The sequence below is a fragment of the Pipistrellus hanaki genome (assembly GCF_964339955.1).
Source record: "Pipistrellus hanaki genome assembly, chromosome: 10".
Lineage (NCBI taxonomy): Eukaryota > Metazoa > Chordata > Mammalia > Chiroptera > Vespertilionidae > Pipistrellus > Pipistrellus hanaki.
The window spans coordinates 48185085-48206966 of record NC_140512.1 but is presented as its reverse complement, the minus strand read 5'-3'; the positions used below and the strand labels follow the sequence as shown (position 1 = coordinate 48206966).

Here is a 21882-nt window from a genome sequence, read left to right as displayed (position 1 = left end):
CTTGTCAGAAATTTAGAATCGCAGGCCCTACCCTAGTCCTACTAAATCAAAACCCATCTTCCAACAGTTTCTCCAAATGATGGAATCACACTGAAGTCCAAGATGACTGATTTAGATCACTGAGAAGTCCTGATAGCACTGAGAGTTTCATCAGACAAACCGAATTTGACAGTTAGCAATGTCCACATAACAAACTCATTCCACTTTTTAATCTAACATATCACCAAAGTTCTCAGATTTATTGTTTTAATAGTTATTAATATGATGGGATATTGCCCTGGCTGGGTTGCACGGTTGGTTTGAGTGTCGTTCTGATATGCCAAGGTTTCAGGATCAATCCCCAGTCAGGACACATAAAAGAAGCAACCAGCCCTAGCCAGTTTGGCTCAGTGGATAGAGCATCAGCCTGTGCACTGAAGCGTCCCAGGTTGGATTCCCGCCAAGGGCACATGCCCAGGTTGCGAGCTCGAACCCCAGTGGGAGGCATGCAGGAGGCAGCCAATCAATGATTCTCTCTCATCATTGATATTTCTATCTCTCTCTCCCTCTTCCTTCCTCTCTGAAATCAATAAAGAAATATGTTGTTGTTGTTTTTTAAATAAGCAACCAGTGAATGCATAAATAAATGGAATGACAAATTGATGTTTTGGTCTCTCTCAAAATCAATCAATAAAATATATATATATATGATGGGATGTTCTATTTTCTAGTTTGCACAACCATTATCAAATTATCAGGTGGTTAGATTATGGCCAGGTTTTCACTATATAAATAGTGTGACTACAATTACCTTTATACATGCTGGAAACTGATCTTTGTCTCTAATAGAGAAATGTGAAAAGGGAATCCAGGAAAGCTGGTCAACCTTAATTGCTCTGAAAGGTCGGAGCTAATCACATTGTTTGTTGAGACATTGGTAGTTAAAGCAGCCTCCACCTGGTTAGTCATAGGTAAATTCTTGCTGAGTGTCTATTATTGGAATTTCCTGCCTAAAGGATATGGGTGTATCTCATAATCTTAATAAAAGAGATAGCAAGGCCAGAGCAGTGGTAGTCCTCTCTTGGGCTCCCACCTGGCTCCCAATACTCCCAAATTAATACTTTTCTAAGTCTCTTTCATTTGTGTGCGGCCTTCTCCAGAACCCGAACCCTGAACCTGAACCCTGAACCACGCGGATGTGAAAGGGTTCCCACGATACAAATAACCTTCTTTCTGTCGTTATCTCCCTGGGATTTATTCCTTTGGGAGTATTTCCCAAAGGACACAATTATTTTCTTGGCAACCTGCATTTCATTTTGATCTACTGCTCTCCAGAAAAAAACATACCACTATGTGAATGTGATTATTTCCCCACAAGCACATTAACGTTGAGTTTTATTATTTTGTTATTTCAAATAGGTATGAAATAGACATATTTTTAATTTGCACTGAACAAAATCTCCATTTATTTGCCTTGTTTTTATTTTCCTGATTGAGAATTTAAATCTTTCTTTTAATAGTTTTCCTTCATTTCCCAAATATTAAACACTTATCTGTTGCCACTATTTTTTTAGTTCATTATTAGTAGTAAACATAAATGCAAATGACTTTCAAAATGATCTTACTGAAATTGATCGTTGGTTTTTATTTATTTTTTATTTTATTTTATTTTTAAATATATATATATATTATTGATTTTTTACAGAGAGGAAGGGAGAGAGATAGAGAGCTAGAAACGTCGAAGAGAGAGAAACATCGACCAGCTGCCCCCTGCACACCCCTTACCAGGGATGTGCCCGCAACCCAGGTATATGCCCTTGACCGGAATCGAACCTGGGACCTTTAAGTCCGCAGACCGACGCTCTGCCACTGAGCCAAACCGGATTCGGCTGATTGTTGGTTTTTAAATGTAAGCATCTAAGGTAAAAGTTACTCTCTTAAGAATTAATCTTTGAAAATCACTTATCCTCGTGCTGCGGCCTGTGTGTAAGGCATTTCTGAAATTCTCTGGAATTGCCTTCCGATCTAGCGGTGGAGCCTCGTGAGGAAAAAAAAAAATCACAAGATCAGTAACTGTCAGCCAGGTCCAAACCCTGCAGCCCTCCTACGCACCTCGCCTCTGAGAAGTCAAGGGCAGCTGGCCTGGCTCTGGCGCCGCCTCTACCCCAGCCATTTTCTCCAGCGGCCCTCTCCGCGTTCTCCACCGGGTGGCCCTGGCTATTAGCCATTTCTGGCACTTCTCGATAAGGCTGACCTCAGCTCTCCGCTTGCTTGGGGTTCTGTGGTTTCAGATAACTGCTCCCCAGCAGCCCTCACCACCCAGCGCCCCTCAGCAGCTGGCGAAGCCTCCACCTTCTCACGCCCTTGAGCCCCCTGGGAGGGGGTGACCTGAAGAGTACCCTGGAACCCAGAGGAGCGAGCCCTTTACCTGAGGATGGAGAAGGGAAACGGGAAGGGAAACTGGTCCCCCAGTCGGGCAGCGTGGAGGACCCAGCCAGTGCAGTGACCTGGCTGGGCTTGGAAAAGCCTGGAGCGCAGGAAACAGGAAGCCCCTCCATCACAGCCTTACGATGTGTGTGAGCCTCATTCCCTCACAGGGCATCGCACTCCACTGGCCTTGGCATTAAGGATCCTCTGGACATGGAGCCTAAAATAACCTCACTGAACACCCCTCCCACGAGCTAGACAGGTTCAGTCTGCCCTCAGCGTTTACCAGAGGGAATTAAGAATCTTTCCCTTTAGCTCCAATCCAGACATCCTGGATGTGAAAGGGGTTCCCTCAGCCAGGACTCTGGCACCTAACGAGGGTCACGAAAGAGGACCCAGCCCGCTCCAGGTCCCAGCGAGAGGCAGTTTTGGTGACAACAAGGTGTCTGTCAGCTCCTAACGGAGGAGTGGGGCACTTCCAAGTCCCCGAAGTCAGTATTTCCTCTAAGCCAGTGGGCGGCAAACTTCTTAGTCAACAGAGCCAAACATCAGCAGTACCACGATTGACATTTCTTCGGAGAGCCGAAAACCGACTTCTGCGCACGGGCCACGAAGTTTCGGTAGCACTGTCCGTGCGAGCCCGCGCGTGGCATTTTGTGGAAGAGCCACACTCAAGGGGCCAAAGAGCTGCGTGTGGCTCGCGAGCCCCGCAATTTGCCAACCACTGCTCTACACACTGCAGGCAGCCAGGCAGCCTCATGGGGACTCCTCCGACTGGAAGCCTGCGTTCCAGGCTTTTCCAAGCCCAGCCAGGCCACCCCTGCCTGTGGGAGAGCCCACCCCGCACACGCTGCACTGGCTGGGTCCTCCACGCCGCCCGACGACTGGGGGACCAGTTTCCCTTCCCGTTTCCCTTCTCCATCCTCAGGCAAAGGGCTCGCTCCTCTAGATTCCAGGATACTCACTCACCTTGAACCCAGCCTCAGTCTGCAACATCTGTGTCTAGCCTTGGTTTCTGTTTTGTTTTGTTTGTTTGTTTTTTAAAGATACAGTACCTGTCTTTATTGTTTTTTTACAGAGAGGAAGAGAGAGAGATAGAGAGAAACATCGATGAGAGAGAATCATCTATCAGCTGCATCTTGCACATCCCCCACTGGGGATGTGCCCACAACCAAGGTAGGTGCTCTTGACCGGAATCGAACCCGGGACCCTTCAGTCCACAGGCTGACGCTCTATCCACTGAGCCAAACCAGTTTTGGCTAGCCTTGGTTTCTGACCTGCAGCCCCCATTCCCCGGCTCCCTCTGAGACCCTGCTCAGTTTTCCCACATTCCCTAGACTTCTCTCTTTGCTCTAATTTCAGCCTATCGATCAGCCAGGGACGGTGGTGGGATTGTGGTCACTTATGTGGGGGTAAGACCGGAAGTACAGAAACTAACACTTATTACATATTCACTGGGTGACAGAAACTTTGTGTCTGTTATTTAATTTACTTGTCACGATAATCCTAAGGTAACAGTTTACTTTTTACTCTGGGAAACTGAGGCTGGGTAAAAGGAGGATTCCAAGTGATAGATCCTCCCTTCCCTCAACAGGTGGGCGGAGGATGACGTAACCTGCGTTGGCCAGGACATCAGGGACATTGAACCACCAATCAGCGAGTGCCGAGTGCCCCTGGCCCACCCCTGCCCGCTCTGCACTGGGCCCAACCCCTTCCTGTTCCTCCCCTCAAAAGGCGTCTTCACCGCTGCGTGTGGCTGAGATCCTCCTTCTCCTCCTCCCCCTCCCCTAATCCCTGTCTATCTACCCTCACTCATCAGTGTGGAATAAACTTCCCCTTTAACACCCCTTGGTCTCCGACTCCCTTTTCCTGAGCCTGGAACCTTACACAAAGATGGCTCAGATACCCAGATCTCAAAACACAAACAAAAACCTAATCTGGACACACAAAAACGGACACAAACTTTTCCAAATCAGAAAGGAAATTAAAAAAAAAAAATCTGGATTACTTAAGCCACTGTACTAAGTGGAAAACTGAGAGCAGAGTCCAAGGAGAGAGGATGCGTATAAAACCACAGAGAGGGTGTAGCAGGCTGATGCCTCCATGTTCGGGTTTAAGGGGGGCAGAAGCTTCCTTTCCATTTTCTTCTGACCACTTTGTCCCAGCTCCAGGCCCCTCCTGTTGGCTAGCAGGCTTAAGCCAAGAAATAGTGCAGCTTAAACCTACTAGCCATGGCTTCTTGAGGTTCTCTAAGGCAGTGGTTCTCAACGGAGGTCCCTGAACACCTGCCAGAAATGCAAATCCTCAGGCCCCCTCCCAGACCTACTGCAGGAGGCTCAAACTTTCACCCACATCGGAACCACCGAGGGGCTTTGTGCGAACAGATTGTGGGGCCCCACCTCCAGAGTTTCTGGTCAGCAGGTCTGGGGGATGGAGCTGGGAATGTACATTTTTAACAAGCTGCCAAGTGGTGCTGAGGCTGCTGGTCCAATTAAGTACTGGGTTCAAGAATACCTTTGAAAGGGTTAAAGAGAATAACATTGTGCTTAGCAGAGGTCTTGCAGGAAGCTTGCAGCCTTGAGCACGCATAGGTCAGATAAACCAGAAGACACTTGGAGTGGGAGGAACATCAGCCGGCGAACTGCTTGCAGCCAGCAACAGCTGATAAAAGTCTCCCCCCTTCTTACACTCTCCGCTCTGGCTCAGTTGTCGGACTCCGCCTGGAGGACAGTGGGGTCCCCCAAAAACACGTCCGTTTGCAGCCATAGGACTCCCCACCTCCTCAGCAGTCAAGAGCTCCCTACAAACCATGATGAACTGACTGTCCAGAGAAAAACAATTGTTTGCAGATAAACGTCAAGCAGCAGGCATTGGGATAAAAGATCCGCCTTCAGCCGAAGCCGGTTTGGCTCAGTGGATAGAGCGTCGGTCTGTGGACTGGAGGGTCCCGGGTTCGATTCCTGTAGGATTCATGTGCATTGGTTGTGGGCACATCCCCGGTGCGGGGTGTGCAGGAGGCAGCTGATTAATGTTTCTCTCTCATCGATGTTTCTAGCTTTCTATCCCTCTCCCTTCCTCTCTGTAAAAAAAAAAAAATCAATAAAATATGTTTAAAAAAAAAAAAAAAGATTGCCTTTAGAAACAGCACAGGTGGCCTTGAAAGAGGCAGAACTGTTTTTGTCAGGAATCTCAGGCCGAACACTTCAACACAAATGACCTCACTTTGCTCTTCCAGCCACAAAACAAACTGTTCTTTTAACCCTGGCAAATACACCCTCCCCAGCTTCGCAGTGGAGTCATCCCTGGACAAAAATGGCAAAAGGCGCCACTTACTAAACCTGCCGAGCTCAGGGGAGGCCCACATGCAGCCTTACAAACTCTGAGTCCAGAAGTTTCCGCATAGGATGGTCTGAAACTGTAATTTTTTAACTAAAAAGCAGTTCATGGTGGCAGTCACGTCCTAGGCCAGTATTTTCCCCTAACAAAGGTCAATGTTTATCCTAACTGAGTCTGCGGTCTTTTTTTATTTTTTTTATTTACCATAACATTTCTTTGGAATATCTAAGTAATTTCCCTTCCCACACCACTCTAAGCACAATCACACCAGAGCAAAGACCACAAGTCTTCACATTATTATGTTAATTGTAATGGATACGTACCTATCCTGCACTCACCTCGGTAAAAAAATATATCTAATTCCTTTTACTTTTTATCCAATTCCAGAGATTTTCCCCCCAACTCTGCTTTCCCCCAACTTCCCAATCTCGCACCAGTGGATTTCCTACAAACCCTCCCTCCCCCTTGCACTTCCTCCTATGACTACAATGTCAAAAGTAAGATGCAAAACTGCTGTTTTGCAGAGCATTTTTCAACCCGTTGAGATTTTGCTTCCCGTGTCATCAATTTGGCTCAACTAACCTCATACCAATTTTCTACAAGGTTTAGCATCTCGAAATACCTCAACCTGGGCCACAGCCTCAGACACCGATTTAGCTTGACGGGAAGCGGGGCCGGGGCTGAGAACCGGGGCTGCCCCGGTCCCATTAGGAGACTTCGGGTTAGGTCCCTGCACGGCCGGCCCCCTACGAGCTGTTCCACCTCACACATCAGTAACCACTGCAGCAGCTCTGGGCTGCAAAGCCGGACCAATGGGGGAAAGATAATAACCAAGGGAGAGTCTAGTGTTTTTTACAGTGATGTGTATCAAAATACTCCTTCCCGTCTCTCCCCCACGCCCTCGGCTTCTCAACACCTGGTGGGGGGTTGGTAAAAACAAAGAAGTACCTAATTTGTACAGAAAACAGGAAATAGCTCACCATAATGTAAGCAAGGTGAAAAGGGATGGGTGAAAGAACACTGGTCTAAAAGAATAATATGAAAAAAAGAAAAGAATAACATGTTATCAATGAAACAAACCCTAGTCCTGACCCGGCGGCGGCTCAGATGGTTAGAGCATCGTCTAGGTCAGTGGTCAGCAAACCACGGCTCACGAGCCACATGCGGCTCTTTGGCCCCTTGAGTGTGGCTCTTCCACAAAATACCACGGCCTGGGCGAGTCTGTTTTGAAGAAGTGGCATTAGAAGAAGTTTAAAAATTTTGGCTCTCAAAAGAAATTTCAATCGTTGGACTGTTGACATTTGGCTCTGTTGACTAGTGAGTTTGCCGACCGCTGGTCCAGGTAAGCTGCTGCAGTGTCTCCTCCATCGGGGCATATACCAGAATCAACCAGTGACGGCATAAGTACGTGGAACAACAAATCTATGTCTCCCTCTCTCTCTCCCTTCCTTTCTCTAAAAGTCAATATACATATGCTCAGGTGAGGGCTTTTACAAAATCCCCATACCCATGTCAGACATTAAATCAGAATGTCTACGGGGTAGGAGTCGAGCATCAGTATTTTTTTTTTTTTTTTAAGATTTTGCAAGTTGATTCCAATGAGCAGCAAAGTTTGGGTGCTATCCATATCAGGGTGGAGAAACAGTGTAGGGAGTGGCAAGAGTAGAGGAGGAGGTGGTGGCAGGCAGAACTGCCAAAATCTTGATTAGAAGAAGCAGGTCAGACAAGGCTACACGCCCCTTCTCCCCCTGCCAAGCTTCCAACATGATCCCCTGGGGAGTTAAGAATATTAAAATAAACTAGAGAGAAATATTAACTTGCTCAACCGTATTTGAGGATTTCTTTAGCGAGAAAGGAAAGGCAGAAGCTTCAGAATAGTCTACTGTCTTCGACGCAAAGTATGTGCTCAAGAAATATTCTTTTTAAAAATATATATTTTTTATTGATTTTTTTACAGAGAGGAAGGATAGACAGCTAGAAACATTGATGAGAGAGAAACATCGATCAGCTGCCTCCTGCACACCCCCCACTGGGGATGTGCCTACAACCAAGGTAGGTACATGCCCTTGACTGGAATCCAAGCTGGGACCCTTCAGTCCGCAGGCCTATCTACTGAGCCAAACCAGTCAGGGCAGGAATAATATTTTTAGTACAAAGGTTTGTTTCTATTTCAGAAAGTAAAATCAGATGGAGTATTACATGGAGTCTCTTCTCAGTAGGGAAGTGTTAAAAGATCATAAAATAGATCTCTACTCTCTCCTTCCAATCGGAGTTCAGCTCCCCTGCTCCAACTGGTTAAACGGATTTCTCACTGGGCCTGATATCCTTGGTCCGTCTGGATTCATTTGCTCCCTTCCCACCCCGTCTAGGGGCCTTCCCAGTTCCAAAGTAGCCTACAGGTAAAGGTCACCACAGGTGCCTGCTTGGAAGTAAATGTGGTCAGAAACAGTAAGCATATTAGAACCCTTTTATAGAAGGAAACAAATCTATACTTATTATAAATATTTAATTTTGCCATCTCTATAGTCTGTTTAAAAGTATAAAGTATTGGGGAATGGGGGGATAAAAGAGTTCTCATGCATATAAGTATAACCAATGGACATAGACAATGGAGGGGGTGAAGGCCTGGGGCGGGGGCGGGGGCAGGCTGGGAGAGGACAATGAGGGGAAAAGGGGACATACGTAATACTTTCTACTTTTTAAGTAGAAAATATTGTTATCAGGTGCCTATTTATCACTATTTGGATTCAGTATCATGATTCAGTATCACTTATAAGGTCATGGTTTCTTAATGTCTACAGAAAGCTGAAGAAAATGATCGTCAAATTGGATCAAATTAAAATAAACTCACAGAGAATCTATAAAGAGAAAAATTTCCAAATGAGCACTGTGCCTCCGGGGAGCAAGACCAAGCCTTTCTTTTTTTTTTTTTTTTTTTTTTTTTTTAAATATATTTTATTGATTTTGTACAGAGAGGAAGGGAGAGAGATAGAGAGTTAGAAACATCGATGAGAGAGAATCATCGATCAGCTGCCTCTTGCACACCCCCTACTGGGGATATGCCTGCAACTAAGGTACATGCCCTTGACCGGAATCGAACCTGGGACCCTTCAGTCCCCAAGCCGACGCTCTATCCATTGAGCCAAACCGGTCTCGGCAAGACCAAGCCTTTCGATTTCCCTTTCCCTTTCCCTTCCCTTCTCTCCCTCCTCCCCCTGCCCCCACCCTCTCCACCCACTTCCTCCCACCCTCCTCCTTGCCCCAGGCAGGTTACCATTAGCTTCAAGCTCCAAGCTCCCTTTCTTTATCTCCATAACTTGCCTCCTAAATCCATTTCTTTCTTCTTTTATAAATGTGTTTTTATTGATTTTTTTTTTTTTTTTTTTTTTTTTTTTTTTTTTTTTTTAGAGAGAAGGGAGAGGGATAGAGAGATGGAAAGATCTGCTTCCTCCTACACACCCCCTACTGGGGACCCAGCCTGACACCTGGGCTTGTGCCCTGACCGGGAATGGAACTGGGTGGATGGGTCTACGCTCATGGGTCATGGGTCAACACTCAACCACTGAGCCACACTGCCCTGGCTTAAGCCCATTTCTTGCAGAAACTATCAATACTTCTTCTACTTCTGTGATTTAACAAATAAATGTTCTCATGCCAAAAACATAAAAAATAAAAAGAGAAGTTCCAAATGATTCTTACAGGGCACACACCTCTGTGCGGTGATGTCGCAGAAAATAGCACATCCCCAAGGCCATCGGCCTGACAACAGGACTACACGGACAGAGCGCCACTAGCAACAGAAGAACTTCCAGGAAGACACCTCCTGGGTAAATACACCCACACAGATGACATGTGACACACAAAGGTAAAAGGCAAACCTACTAGCCAGTGAAAGAAGCCAGACACAGTGCAACCGATCTTGTATGACTCCATTTAGAGGAAACATCCAGAATAGGCAAATCAGTGAAGCCATGGGCTGGGGAGAGGAGGAGGAGTTGAAGTATGGTAGCAATCATCTGAGGTAGAAACTGCAGTTTAACTTTAACTCAGCTGCTTTGGCTTCTGTACCTATTTGCTTGCTAAAACAATAGAAAAGTTATTTTGATTTTTCTGAACTTGTATACTATCCCAATCGATTGAATGCTCCACTGTTGGTAGTTTGAATATCCCATTGATTGTGATCTCAGTGGTTATGGAAGCACATTCTTCTGTACCTGAGGGCCAGGACGGTGCAATTACCCTAAATTGCCTCAGTGGCTCCAGACAATGTGTTTCCGTTGATTCAGTTGTTGATTCAGTAACCCGAAGACCCAAAACTATAATTAATCTTTATAGATAACTAACTTGCTCAATTTCGCTCCTGTAACTGCTTTGTGCAAACCAGGCCCCTCATTTCAAACCCAAAGATGTAATCGATACCTTTGTGATATTCTGCCTATATAAGCCTGATGTCGCCAGCATTCCGGGGTTGTGAGATTTGGAGAGCTTTTGCCTCCTTGTAACTGCCAGCTTTTGAATAAATGACTCCATAATTTGACTTTTTGATTGAGGCTTCCTTTGTGAGATTCGGAGTACACTACAACTGAGTGACTGCTGATGGGAATGGCTTCTTTTGGGGAGATGAAAATGTTCCGGAACTAAACAGTAGTGAGGGTTGCACAATGAGTGTGCTTACTGCCACTGAACTATATACAGTTTGCAATGATAAGAAATAAAATAAATAATAACAAAGTCTATTACAGAGAACTAAAATGACACACACAAAAAAATAAATAATAACAAAGTCTATTACAGAGAACTAAAATGACACACACAAAAAACAACTACTAAGAAGTAGACATCAAGTAAGACAAGCAATGTGACTTAAAAGAGCTACAAGTCAGAATATATAAAGAAATAAAACCAGACCTAGCAGGTTTGGCTCAGTAGACAGAGCGTTGGCCTGCGAGATGAAGGGTCCTAGGTTCGATTCCAGTCAAGGGCACATGCCCAATAGGAGGTGTGCACGAGGCAGCCAATCAATGATTCTCTCTCATCACTGATGTTTCTCTCTCTTCCACTCCCTTTCTCTCTGAAGTCAATAAAAACATACTTTAAAAATAATAATAAATAAAACCACAATGAGGTACATTTCACATTCCTGGTATTAGAACAAATTTTAAAAGGCTGATGATATCAACTGGCAAGGAAATGAAGCAAGGGACCGTCATATTCTTCTGCAGGGTAAAACTTGGTATACAGCCCAGGCCAGTGTGGCTCAGTCGGATGGGCCTTCTCTTGTGCACCAAAGGTCATCGGCTCCATTCTGGTTGCAGATTCTATCTCTGCTTCAGGCATGTGCAACCAATCGCTCCATGTTTCTCTCACACTGATGTCTCTCTCTGTCTCTCCCTCTCCTTTCCTCTCTTTAAAATCAATGGAAACAGCCAGACCAGTGTGGGTCAGTGGTTGAGTGTCAACCCATGCACAATGAGGTTGCCAGTTGGATTCCCCGGTCAGGGCACATGCCTGGGTTGTGGGTTCAATCCCCAGTGGGGGCTGTGTGTGTGTGTCTCTCTCCCTCTCCCCTTCTGTCCCTCTAAAAATCAATAAAAACATTTTTTTTTTAAAAAAGGTTAAGTTTGGGTCTTCACTACTAGATACCTAGGGAACTCCTGCATATGTGCACAAGGAAAGGTATATCAAAATGTCCAACACATCACGAATAGTTATAGCAAAAAATTGAAAACAATTTACACTGTAATACGAAAAATGATATGCAAATTGTGTACATCCATACAAAAGAAGCTATACATCTGAATGAACTAGAGCAGTCACTCTTCTAAAATCTGTGGCACTGGGGCAAAATAAAGTAGAGGTCCATGCACCAAGTGTCTAAATATTTAACACTAATTAATCAAGCTAAGAAATGGTTCAAGAAAACATGTTCTATCTTCCTATCTTGACAAATATCTATATATATAAAAGCCTAAGCAACCGTTTGACCATTCAACCAGTAGCTATGGCGCATACCACTATAGGGCAGACGTTCAACACACAGGCATGGACACAAAGAACAGACTGATGAATCTCAGGGGGGCAGGAGGAGGGCAGGAGAAGATTAATCTAAGATCTTAGATTAACTAGAGGCCTGGTGCATAGATTCATGCACAAGTGGGGTCCCTCACCTGGCCTGCAGGGATCCAGCCAAAACCAGCAGTCCGACATCCCCCGAGGGGTCCTGGATTGAGAGAGGGTGCAGGCCAGGCCGAAGGACCCCACCAGTGCACAAAACCGTGCGCCAGCCCTCTGATACTTTTAGAATGACTTGGAAGGTCAAGTTAGAATTTAGAATTCTCAGACCTCAGAGTTCTATAGTAATAAATAAGAGAATGAAGAAAGTTCAGCCAGGCTCCTAGCTCCAGCCCAATACTTCTCTTCCCAACGCAGGCTCTGTGCCACACTGCTCATGCCATCATGCAGAGGCAATGGACATGCCAGACAAATTCCTTCTACATGTATGGAGGCCTGGGGAAGAAGCCTACACAGAAGCTCCAGAAACAGGCTTGGGAATTCCAGGGTCCCAGGAACTAGAGAATGGCTGAGAAGGCAATGAGGCACTCCTTGGTTTCCTGGACTCCTCACAAAGTAAGGACACAACTGGAGGAGGGCTGGAACCAGGGCCTGTAGAGCAGAGGGTGCAGGGCAGAAGTCCATCTTGCCCAGTTCTCAAGGTGGTACCAAAATAGGGCTCTGTATATTAGGGGTGAGTCTCGGAAACATCGTGCTGCACAAACAAGAGAAAACAAAGCAATAATTTATACATCTAGTATTGAGGACATTTATAGGCTTGAAAACAGGCAAAATAATCCTAAATATTTCTTAGAAATACACAGATATGTAAAAAAAAAATAATAATAATAATAAATGAGAAAAATAAACACCAAATACACCACAGTGGTGTTGGGATAGTGAATTGGTACAGCCATTGTGGAAAACAACATGCAGGTCCCTCAAATAATTAAAACAAGAAATACCAGCCCTAGCCAATGTGTCTCAGTGGTTAGGGTGCCAGCCCACACACCAGAGAGTCTTGGTGGGTTTGATTCCCGAACAAGGGCCCGTACCTGGGTTGCAGGTTCTATCCCTGGCCCCAATCAGGGCTTATGCAGAAAGAAACCAATCAATGGATCTCTCTCACATGGAAGTGTCTCTCTCTCTCTCCCTCCCTCCCTCTTCTGGGTATATATCTAAAGGAAATGAAATCACTATCTCAAAGAGATATCTGCATTCCCATGCTCATTGCAACATTATTCACAGTAGCCAAGACATGGAAACAACCTAAGTGTCCATGGACAGATGAGAGGATAAAGAAAATGTGGTATATATGTACACAATGGAATATTATGCAGCCATAAAAGAAGTAAATCCTGCCATTTGTGGCAACACGTATGAACCTAAAAGACATTATGCTAAGTGAATCTGGGGGAGATAAGAGATCAACCGAAGGACTTGTATACATGCATATAAGTACAACCAATGGACACAAAACTCTGGGGAGGGTGGGTATGTATGGGGGGGGGGGGGCAATGGTAAATATGTACACAGATAATAATTTAATTAAAAAATAAAATAAAAAGAAAGAAAGAAAGAAATAAGCCAGTTACTGAAAGACAAATACTGCATTCATCTCACTTAAATATGGAATCTAAAAAAAGAAAAGCCAAATTCATTTAAGAAGAAAGTAGAATTGTCAGGAATGTGGGGAGGGATGTTGGTCAAAGAGCACAAACTTTCAGTTATAAGTGAGTAAGTTTTAAAGAGCTAAGGTATACAACGGTGACCATAGTTAATAAAAATGTATACTAGTACTAAAATTTGCTGAGAGAATTGATCTTAAGTGTGTATTTTTGGCAGTAAGGTTTGTTGTAGCCAAAAACTGGAACTATCCCAAGTGCTTATTATTGGAAGAACAGGTAGGTACTGAATTGTGGTATCATATGATGAAATACTACACAGCTGTTATAAGTAATGAACTGTCCTGGCTGGTGAGGTTCAGTGGCTGAACATTGACCCATAAAACCAGGAGGTCAGGGTTCAATTGCAGATCAGGGCATATGCCCAGGTTGCAGGCTCCATCCCCCCCCCCCCCCCCTAGGAATCAATAAAAAAATATTTTTTAAAAAGATAAGCAAAAATGAAAGATGCAAACATTTATTTATTCTAGAAGGTGAGTTATAAACTTGTTACACTGTACAATAGAGGCGCTATGCATGAAGATTCATGCAAGAATGGATCTTCCTTCCCCTGGCTGCTCGCTCGGCCTTCCCCCTGTCTGAAGCTGCCTTTCCGCCTTCCCACACTGCCCAGAGGCCCAGAGCAGAGGGGTGGTGTGGAATGCCTGCATAGTCACCATGGTGACGATGCAAGTGTCCTGCCCCCAGCTGCTGGGTGCCTGCATATGCGAATTAACCGTCATCTTTGATGGGTTAATTTGCATACTCACTCCTGATTGGCTGGTGGGTGTCACAAAGGTACAGTCAATTACCATGTTACTCTTTTATGAGGTAGATTCTTTTATATAATACTAGGAGCCCAGTGCATAAAATCACGTGGCGCTGCCCACCCACCTGCAGCCCTGCCTTGACACCTGAACCTGTCCTCGTAGAGCTCCAGCATGCCTGGCCCAGCCCCCAAACCCTCTGGCCTTCTCTGGCCGCTTAAGCCCCACCCTCAGTCCCTCAAGTTGCTTAGGGTTGGTCCCCACTTCTACCCCATCTCCAGAGCAATGCCCCAGCTAATATGCTAATCACCTGATCATTACCCATTATGGCATATCAACCATGAGCATATTAGCTCTTTATTAGTACAGATAATTTTTGTTACATTAATATACTCAAAATGTATATATACTCTGGTGCTTGTTGTATTATTCTTTGCACTTTTTGTTCTTTTGGGTGGTTATGGGTTTTTTGGGGCTTTTTTTTTTATGGGTGTTTTGTTTTGTTTTTCAGTTTATGAAGCAGTCAACTAACCCTCTTTCTACCTACCCATGTTCACCCAAAGTTCACCACAGGGGGAGGAAGGCATACAAACAGGAAAGGCGTAGAGGAAACAGCCACAGGAGCAGAAACCACAAAGCTAGTTAAAGATAGACAGCAACCTGCTTTAAACAGAAATCATGCTTGCAAAAAAATAACTGGAATTAATGAAAGATCACACTTCACAAAGCTGTTTGACCACACAAGTAGCTAGTTAAGAAGTTATGCAGATCTAGGCTCAACACCAACTCTGCCAGTTATCTGCTCCGTGAACTTCAATAAATTTCTAGCAGCTCTAGGCCTGTATTTCCTTACATTAAGTGGGGCTTACGATATCTACCTCAAAAATCAAGGACTAACTTAGATACCATCCCTAAAGTACTTATGGGAGTGCTTGGTACGTAGTTATTTGCCCAATGAATTCTAGCTATGGTCTGTGTGTCAGAACTAGGATTAGAACTCCACCAGTGGGCACATATTTCAGCAAAGCAAACAGCAATATCCAAACTGATGCACCAAAACAAATAACCCAACAATAAAGCAAACCCTGTTACTGATTAAAATGTATGACTAAAAGCAATGTAAGAGAAAGATGAACTACAGAATAGGAGAGATCCATTTACGTGTGACAGCCCTACAGAAACAGGGTTTTGTTTTTCATATTTTTTTTTTATTTTTTTACAGAGAGGAAGGAAGAGGGATAGAGAGCTAGAAACATCGATGAGAGAGAAACATCGATCAGCTGCCTTTTTACACCCCCTCCTGGGGATGTGCCCGCAACCAAGATATATGCCCCTAACCAGAATCGAACCCGGACCCTTCAGTCTGCAGGCTGACGCTCTATCCACTGAGCCAAACAGGCCCTACAGAAGCAGTTTTTTATAATAAATGCAGAAAAATGCAAACTGTTCTCAAACAGAACAGTTTACCAAACTGAATGGTAATCTCAGTGTGGGTACCTATTGGTCAACATTATCCAGTGATCAAAGAATCAAGTCCTCAGACTCCCACACTTCAAGTTTTAGAAGATAAGGTTTTATAAGTTGCTAAGATGGGGAGGACATTTTTAAAACTTAGGGGGAAAAAACATACTTTTAGGATCCAAGGGGAAAAAAATTATCCCAAGGGTCCTTATTATGAAGACGCAATGTACATTGATGGATTAAAAATTTGTAATTCTCAAATTCAAAAGTTATGTAAAAGAAATAAAAGTTAATAAAAAATATTACAAGACAAATAAATGTAAGAAATAAGAATGTATCACTACACTGAAAAAAAAAAGTAACTTGAATGAATTCCCCAAAGGATCCATCCAAACTTTCATTGACCAAATTATCCCTATCTTACACATATATTATTTTAAAATATAGAAAAGTAAAGGTTAACAACCTAATCTATGATCTTAAGCTGTTGTGATGTCTTAAACCAGGGAAAACATAAAGTTCAAAAAAATTAAAATTTCTCAAATTCATAAAACTAAAGTTTCTAAACTAATATTTCTGAAGTCAGTGTATAAGAAATTGAAACTAAGTTTCTAAATATATTGTGTATGTAACATATCCACAATAGCTGTCTGATGTGTATGAATCAAAATTATACTTTTTTTGGTCATATCAGCACAAAATTTTTGGTGTGCCAAAGAATTTTTTAGTAAATAGTTGTGTGACACGAGATAAAGGTTGAAAATCACAGCTTTAGATAGTATTTATGAAGCAAATGAACTCTTTTTGGTTTAAAATAACACATTGAAGTTGGGGATGGATATAGGGAGGAAGGAATAAATGAAATTGTCTATAATTTTAAAACTGTTGAAGCAAAATGATGTGTACATGGGGTTCATCATTCTCTTTTCACTACTTTAATATAGTTTTTAAAAATCTATAGTAAAAAAATCAAAAGAAGCATAATATTTAAAACTTAGGTTTTAAAGCCAACACAAGTTGGTGAGAAAAAATTTCACAACAGAAAGAGATAAAGCCTTTTTTCTCTATTGTTATTCAGTATATTACTAGAATGTTTCTTCCTTTCCTAATTTGTATCTCCCTCTCTCCAGTCCTTCCTTCCTTCCTAATTGCATCCTCGCGGTTACTTAGTTCTCTCCCTCTGTACACACAACTTCCTAAAAGTCAAAAATACTTGTAAATTGGTGCCTCACAATATCCAATAAATATTTTTAAACAACAAGGCACCTTCTAACACTTTAAAAAAAAATTTTTTTTTAGTTTTACCCTAAATACATATAAAACATATTTTTAAATAGTATATCAACTACCTCATCCATTTAAACCAAGTCTTTTATACATGTTACTACACATATTATTGGAGGTGAGTAAATTGAAAGTTTTTCTCAAAAGTTTGATGACCACCATTTTGGACAGTAGGATGTCACTTAAAGTGTTTAAGGAGGGCAAAGTGTGAAAAGTGCTATATTACAAGAAAAATAATCGGGCAGCACTACCTAAGGGACAGAAAAGGTGGGGAGAAAGACTATGATCCGAGACAGTCCTAATTCAGCAAGGCATTCGTGGAGACGTGAGATGGACAGGAGGACCAGGCAGGCAGGGGATGGGAGGACTTGGTGATGAACGTGTTGGGAAGGATGAAAAAGGGACTGTGGTGAGTGTCGGATACCCTGCCCCGGGGGAAAGCAAGGTAAAATGGATTTATATTCCGGTACAGATGCTGCTCAGACCCAGAGAGACAGATAGCCTAGATTGGGCTAAAAGGCCGGGGGCTGCCTGGGAGGCCGAGCGACACGTGGGGGCCATCGTGGTGGATGTGACAGCTGCACCCAGACGGAGTGAGCTCTCTTAGGGAGAGAAGACCGGAGACAGGCCAAAGAGAGCGTAGCCCAAACCTTGGGGCGCGCCTTGAGGCAATGCAGAACCAGCGGGAACACAGAAAGAGCTGCTGGGGGGTCAGACACACTCGTTCCAAGCGGCCCCGGAGAGCGGGCGGTCCCCGGCTCGGCCACGAGGAGAGCCCCCCCCCCTCCCCGGAAGGCGCGCTGGGGGACCACACACCATCCATCGGCGACCCTGAACGGGGGGCACTCTGGCCGGGCGGCGCGGCAGGTGCCAGAGGAGGGACAGAGAGGGCAATGGGGACGCACCCAGGTGCGCGGCGCGGCGAGGGTGCCAGGAGTGCGCCCGGGGCCAGAGGAAGCAGAGAGGTGAAGACTCGGACTCTAGCCGAAACCGGTTTAGCTCAATGGATAGAGCGTCGGCCTGCGGACTGAAGGGTCCCAGGTTCGGTTCCAGTCAGGGGCATGTACCTTGGTTGTGGGCACATCCCCGGGGAGGGGGGGGGGGCAGGAGGCAGCTGATCGATGTTTCTCTCTCATGGATGTTTCTAGCCCTCTCTTTCCCTTCCTCTGTGTAATAAGTCAAAAAAATACATTAAAAAAAAAAAAAAAAAAAAAGACTCGGGCTCCGGAGATCGGGGACTCTCCTTCGTCCCAAACCTGCCTTCACATTCTCTAGGCCGTGGGGCGGGTTCCAAAGCGCCGTATCCTAAGGGATCCGGGAGTTTAAGGATAGCCTTCCCCAGGCAACATCGCCTTAGAGCCACATTCGAGGGAAAATCTGCAGAAGGCGCAGGCGGGAGAGCTCTTTGCAGGGAAGCGAGGGGCTGGAGGCAAAGGCTGTGGGGTGCGAGGCGCCCCGAGGGCTCCCCCGCAGCGGACCGCAGCCCCGACCGACCGACCGCCGTCCTCCCAGCCCGGGCGCCGGGCGCCGCCCATCCCCGACCGGCGCACTCACCGGTCCGCCTGCGTGTAGTGGCAGCGGCCCAGCAGGTTGAGCTTGCAGAGGTGCAGGTGGCCGCAGTCCTGGCGGCAGAACTTGCGACGGCAGACCCGAGCCGCGGTGGTGGCCACCACGGAACGGGTGACCCCGGCCGGGCCGCCCGCCTCCAGCAGCACGAAGCGGCCGGGCCCCGCCGCCTCCAGCACCTCGCACAGCTGCGCCTCCGACAGCGCGATCTCGCCCAGCAGCGCGTCGAGGGCCAGGCGGCCGCCGCGGGCGCACAGGATCTTGGTGATGAAGCTGCACACCTCCGGGTCCGCCATGGCTCCGCTCCGCGAGGGGCCGGCCGCGGCGCCACTCACTCGGCTGGCTCTCCTCGCTCCCCTCGCTCTCCTCGCTCTGCTCTCCCTCCGGGAGGAATCGAAACTTACGGAACCGGGAGGGGCGGGGCGCTCGGGCGGGGCGCGGGGTTCGGAGCGCGCGCTCTCCCCGCCGCCGTAAGCGGTTTCGGTTTCCCTCTCGCGCGGCTCCGGGTCCAGAGGGCGGATCCGCCGATCCCGGCCCCGGAGTCGGAGTTAAAGTCCTAAAAGTCAAAAATACTTGCAAACCGGGTGGGAAGGCCGGCCTGCCGCGCGGGCGGGTCGGCGGCCCCCGCCGGGTTCTAGGTTCCGGAGCGCGAGGCTACCCGGCGGCGCGGGGCGAGGGCGAGGCTGCTCCGGGGAGAAGCGGTCCAGACGCGCTCTGGTGCGTCTTGTTTGGAGACGCCTGGAGGCGTGCTCTCCGCACCCCACCCTTCCAGGACAGCACACACCTCGTAAGCGCCAGCTCCAGGCAGGGAGCCGGCTTCCCGCAGCCGATCTTCTCTGCGATTCCGCGAGGGGACTATTACTATTAGCATCTCCGCTCTGCGTTTGAGGACGAACCCTGAGCCATCGAGCTGCAGCCCGACGCTTGCTTGACCCACAGGCCCAGCGCGCGGGCCGCCTGGCAGGGACCGCTGTGCACTTTCTCCCACGCCACCCCGCCAGGGCCGCACGCTCCTAAAAAACGGCGGCTGTGCCTCTCCCTGCCCTTTGCCATCTCTGAGCTTTTGGAAGGATCTCTTTCTGACCTTCCTGGGCTTGCCTGTCATCGCTGACCGCGGTGCCCCAGGCTTCGTCGAATTCCCTCCAGCAAGCAGGCAGTCAGTCACGAGGGCCTGTGTAGACGCATTCCCAGGATCTCAGAAAGGTTTCTCTCTTTGGACGTTTGGACAAGACCTTTTTCCCCTCTGGGCACCCACTTGGACCTCCAGAGTTGGTATAGAGACTGTTGAAAACATTTGTACTACAAAGGATGAATATACGAAATTTTATCTGGAATTCTCTCCATCTGACTAAAGCAGAGCCTCCTGAAAATACAGCTACCATGAACTCTCTACATCAGGAGCTGACTGCTAATGTACAATAGTTGCCTGGTGGAGACAGACTGCCATTCTATTAGCATCAAAAAGTCCAGTAGGAAAAAAAAAAAAAAAACTCAGTAGAACCTTCTATACTCTCCTCCTGAAGCCCTAAACCCCTCACCCCCTTTTGTTAAATTGAGACACACAATCTTCTGGCTATTCCAGGACTTTTCAATTACTGGGCCCTCCCCACCGCTACCCATGTGTAAATAAATCTTGTCTTTTCTCCTGTTCTCCTATTGTCAGTTAATTTGCAGGCCCCCAGCACTGGACCCAAGTTGGGAGTGGAGAGAAAGTGTGTGTGTGTGTGTGTGTGTGTGTCTCCTGCCGAACCCTCGCCCCCCAACACTCCAAATGAAATAAATGGGTCACTGATCAGATCAGAAATAAACCTTTTTCCAGAAGGATAGAATTCAGTTGTTAAAGTGGAAATTCTACAAAATGACCCATGTGAATGCTCCTCAGTTTTGGGATTTGTAGTACATGGGCTACATCTCAGGAATAGAGGACTTGGGTAAGATCCCAGCCAAACATGGGGCCCACACAGGATCATTTGGCTTTTTGTTCCCTCTGGCTCTTCTGTAGTTGCCTTTGATCCCCTTAGCCTTACCTGTGGTCTGACAGGTCCCCAGGAGAGGGCATTTATTGTCAAACCAATGAAATTCAACCAAGTATATTGTATGTAGGTAGCCCTTACATTACTCACTCTGAACGTGGGGAAGTTTAAGAAATAGTCCCTGCTCTGAAGGAGCTTCTGTTTGGGAAGACATGAAAAAAGCACCTCTGTGTTTCAATTGCAGTTTCACCATCTCCCAGAAGTATAACCTTAGTTGACCAGTCTAGAATTTGGAAAAATCTGTTCTGTGGGCCTTCTCCATCTTTCCCGGAACGCCCAGGAAGAAGAGGCAATCTCCTTGATAAAACCTTTGCCCTTTCCTCTCCCGCAAAATGGTGATGTGTTGGCCCGAAAATAATCATTTCATTTGCTAATAACTCACCTGCCACACCCTTCTGCCTATAAAAACCTTCCATTTTATAAATAATCCCTTGGAGGCCCTTGTAGTTGCTAGATAGGATCCTGCCTGATTCATGAATTGTGTAATAAAGCCAATGAGATAGTCAATTTTACTTGGTTGAATTTTGTTTACTATCAGGTTAAATGCTGTCATTAGCCTATAAGACACTTGAGAAGGGAGAGTACAGTTTGGCTAGAGAGGCTGGGAATAAAGCTATAAAAATTCCCCTCGATTTGAAGTCATGAAAAACGACCTCAGGGTTGTGGGAAGGGGAAAGGCAGCTGTTAGGGGAAATTTTGAAGTGTGTGCTGCCACAGGTTGGGTTCTCTGAGAAGCAGGCAGATGCAGAGTTAGGAGTGTAACACCAGGAAACGTTAAGGGAAGAAGCTGGATTGGTTGGTTCATGAGAGCTGTCAGACTGGCTTGCAGACCTCATAAGTCCTCCAGCCTGGCTGGGAGCAGGAGCCCAACCTTGGCCCACTGCCTTGCTTGTCATGGGGGAGGAGTCCCTGGAGATGTACGTGACTCTAGTCCACACACGGAAGCAGATTCTGAAGGAGCTTTAGCTGGAGGCTATCACCTAAAACACACTCCCTGGCTTGAGCAACCACTCCTAGCTGAGTGACATACTATTGTGCCTGCTATAGTCCGCCCTTCCCACAACCACTATCTATTTCTCCATCTGTATTCCCGGAATACCTTCTCCCCGGCTCTGATGGGCAGCTCTTCCTGAAGGGAAACCTAGCAGAGGGAAGCTAATGGAACTTACTATAGCCCCTGTCACAGCAATTGGTTGCAAGGCCATGACAGGGCCTCATGGTGTAGGACCAAATGGTATAGGACCTCCACCGCTATCCATTCTAATTCCCCTCACCCTCAGCTATCACCTCAGCAGCTCTCAGTAGCATACCTGG

The 21882-nt window shown here is 46.2% G+C and overlaps 1 protein-coding gene and 1 long non-coding RNA gene across 2 annotated transcripts in view; both read right to left on the bottom strand.

The window, feature by feature from the left end:
• The window catches only part of ZC3HAV1 (zinc finger CCCH-type containing, antiviral 1), a 50895-nt gene extending 30715 nt beyond the window's left edge, over positions 1 to 20180 (bottom strand). The window contains exon 1 of the mRNA XM_084896743.1: positions 18524 to 20180. Coding sequence (XP_084752869.1) covers positions 18524 to 18831 — 308 coding nt within the window. The 5' untranslated portion in view covers positions 18832 to 20180. The remainder of the gene's footprint in view (positions 1 to 18523) is intronic.
• LOC311629034 lies at positions 5527 to 8940 on the bottom strand. Its single transcript, XR_014796124.1, has 2 exons — positions 8911 to 8940; positions 5527 to 8656 (listed from the first exon to the last, which is right to left on the bottom strand). It is a non-coding gene; the product is annotated as an uncharacterized lncRNA (long non-coding RNA).
• Positions 20181 to 21882: the final 1702 nt, after the last annotated feature.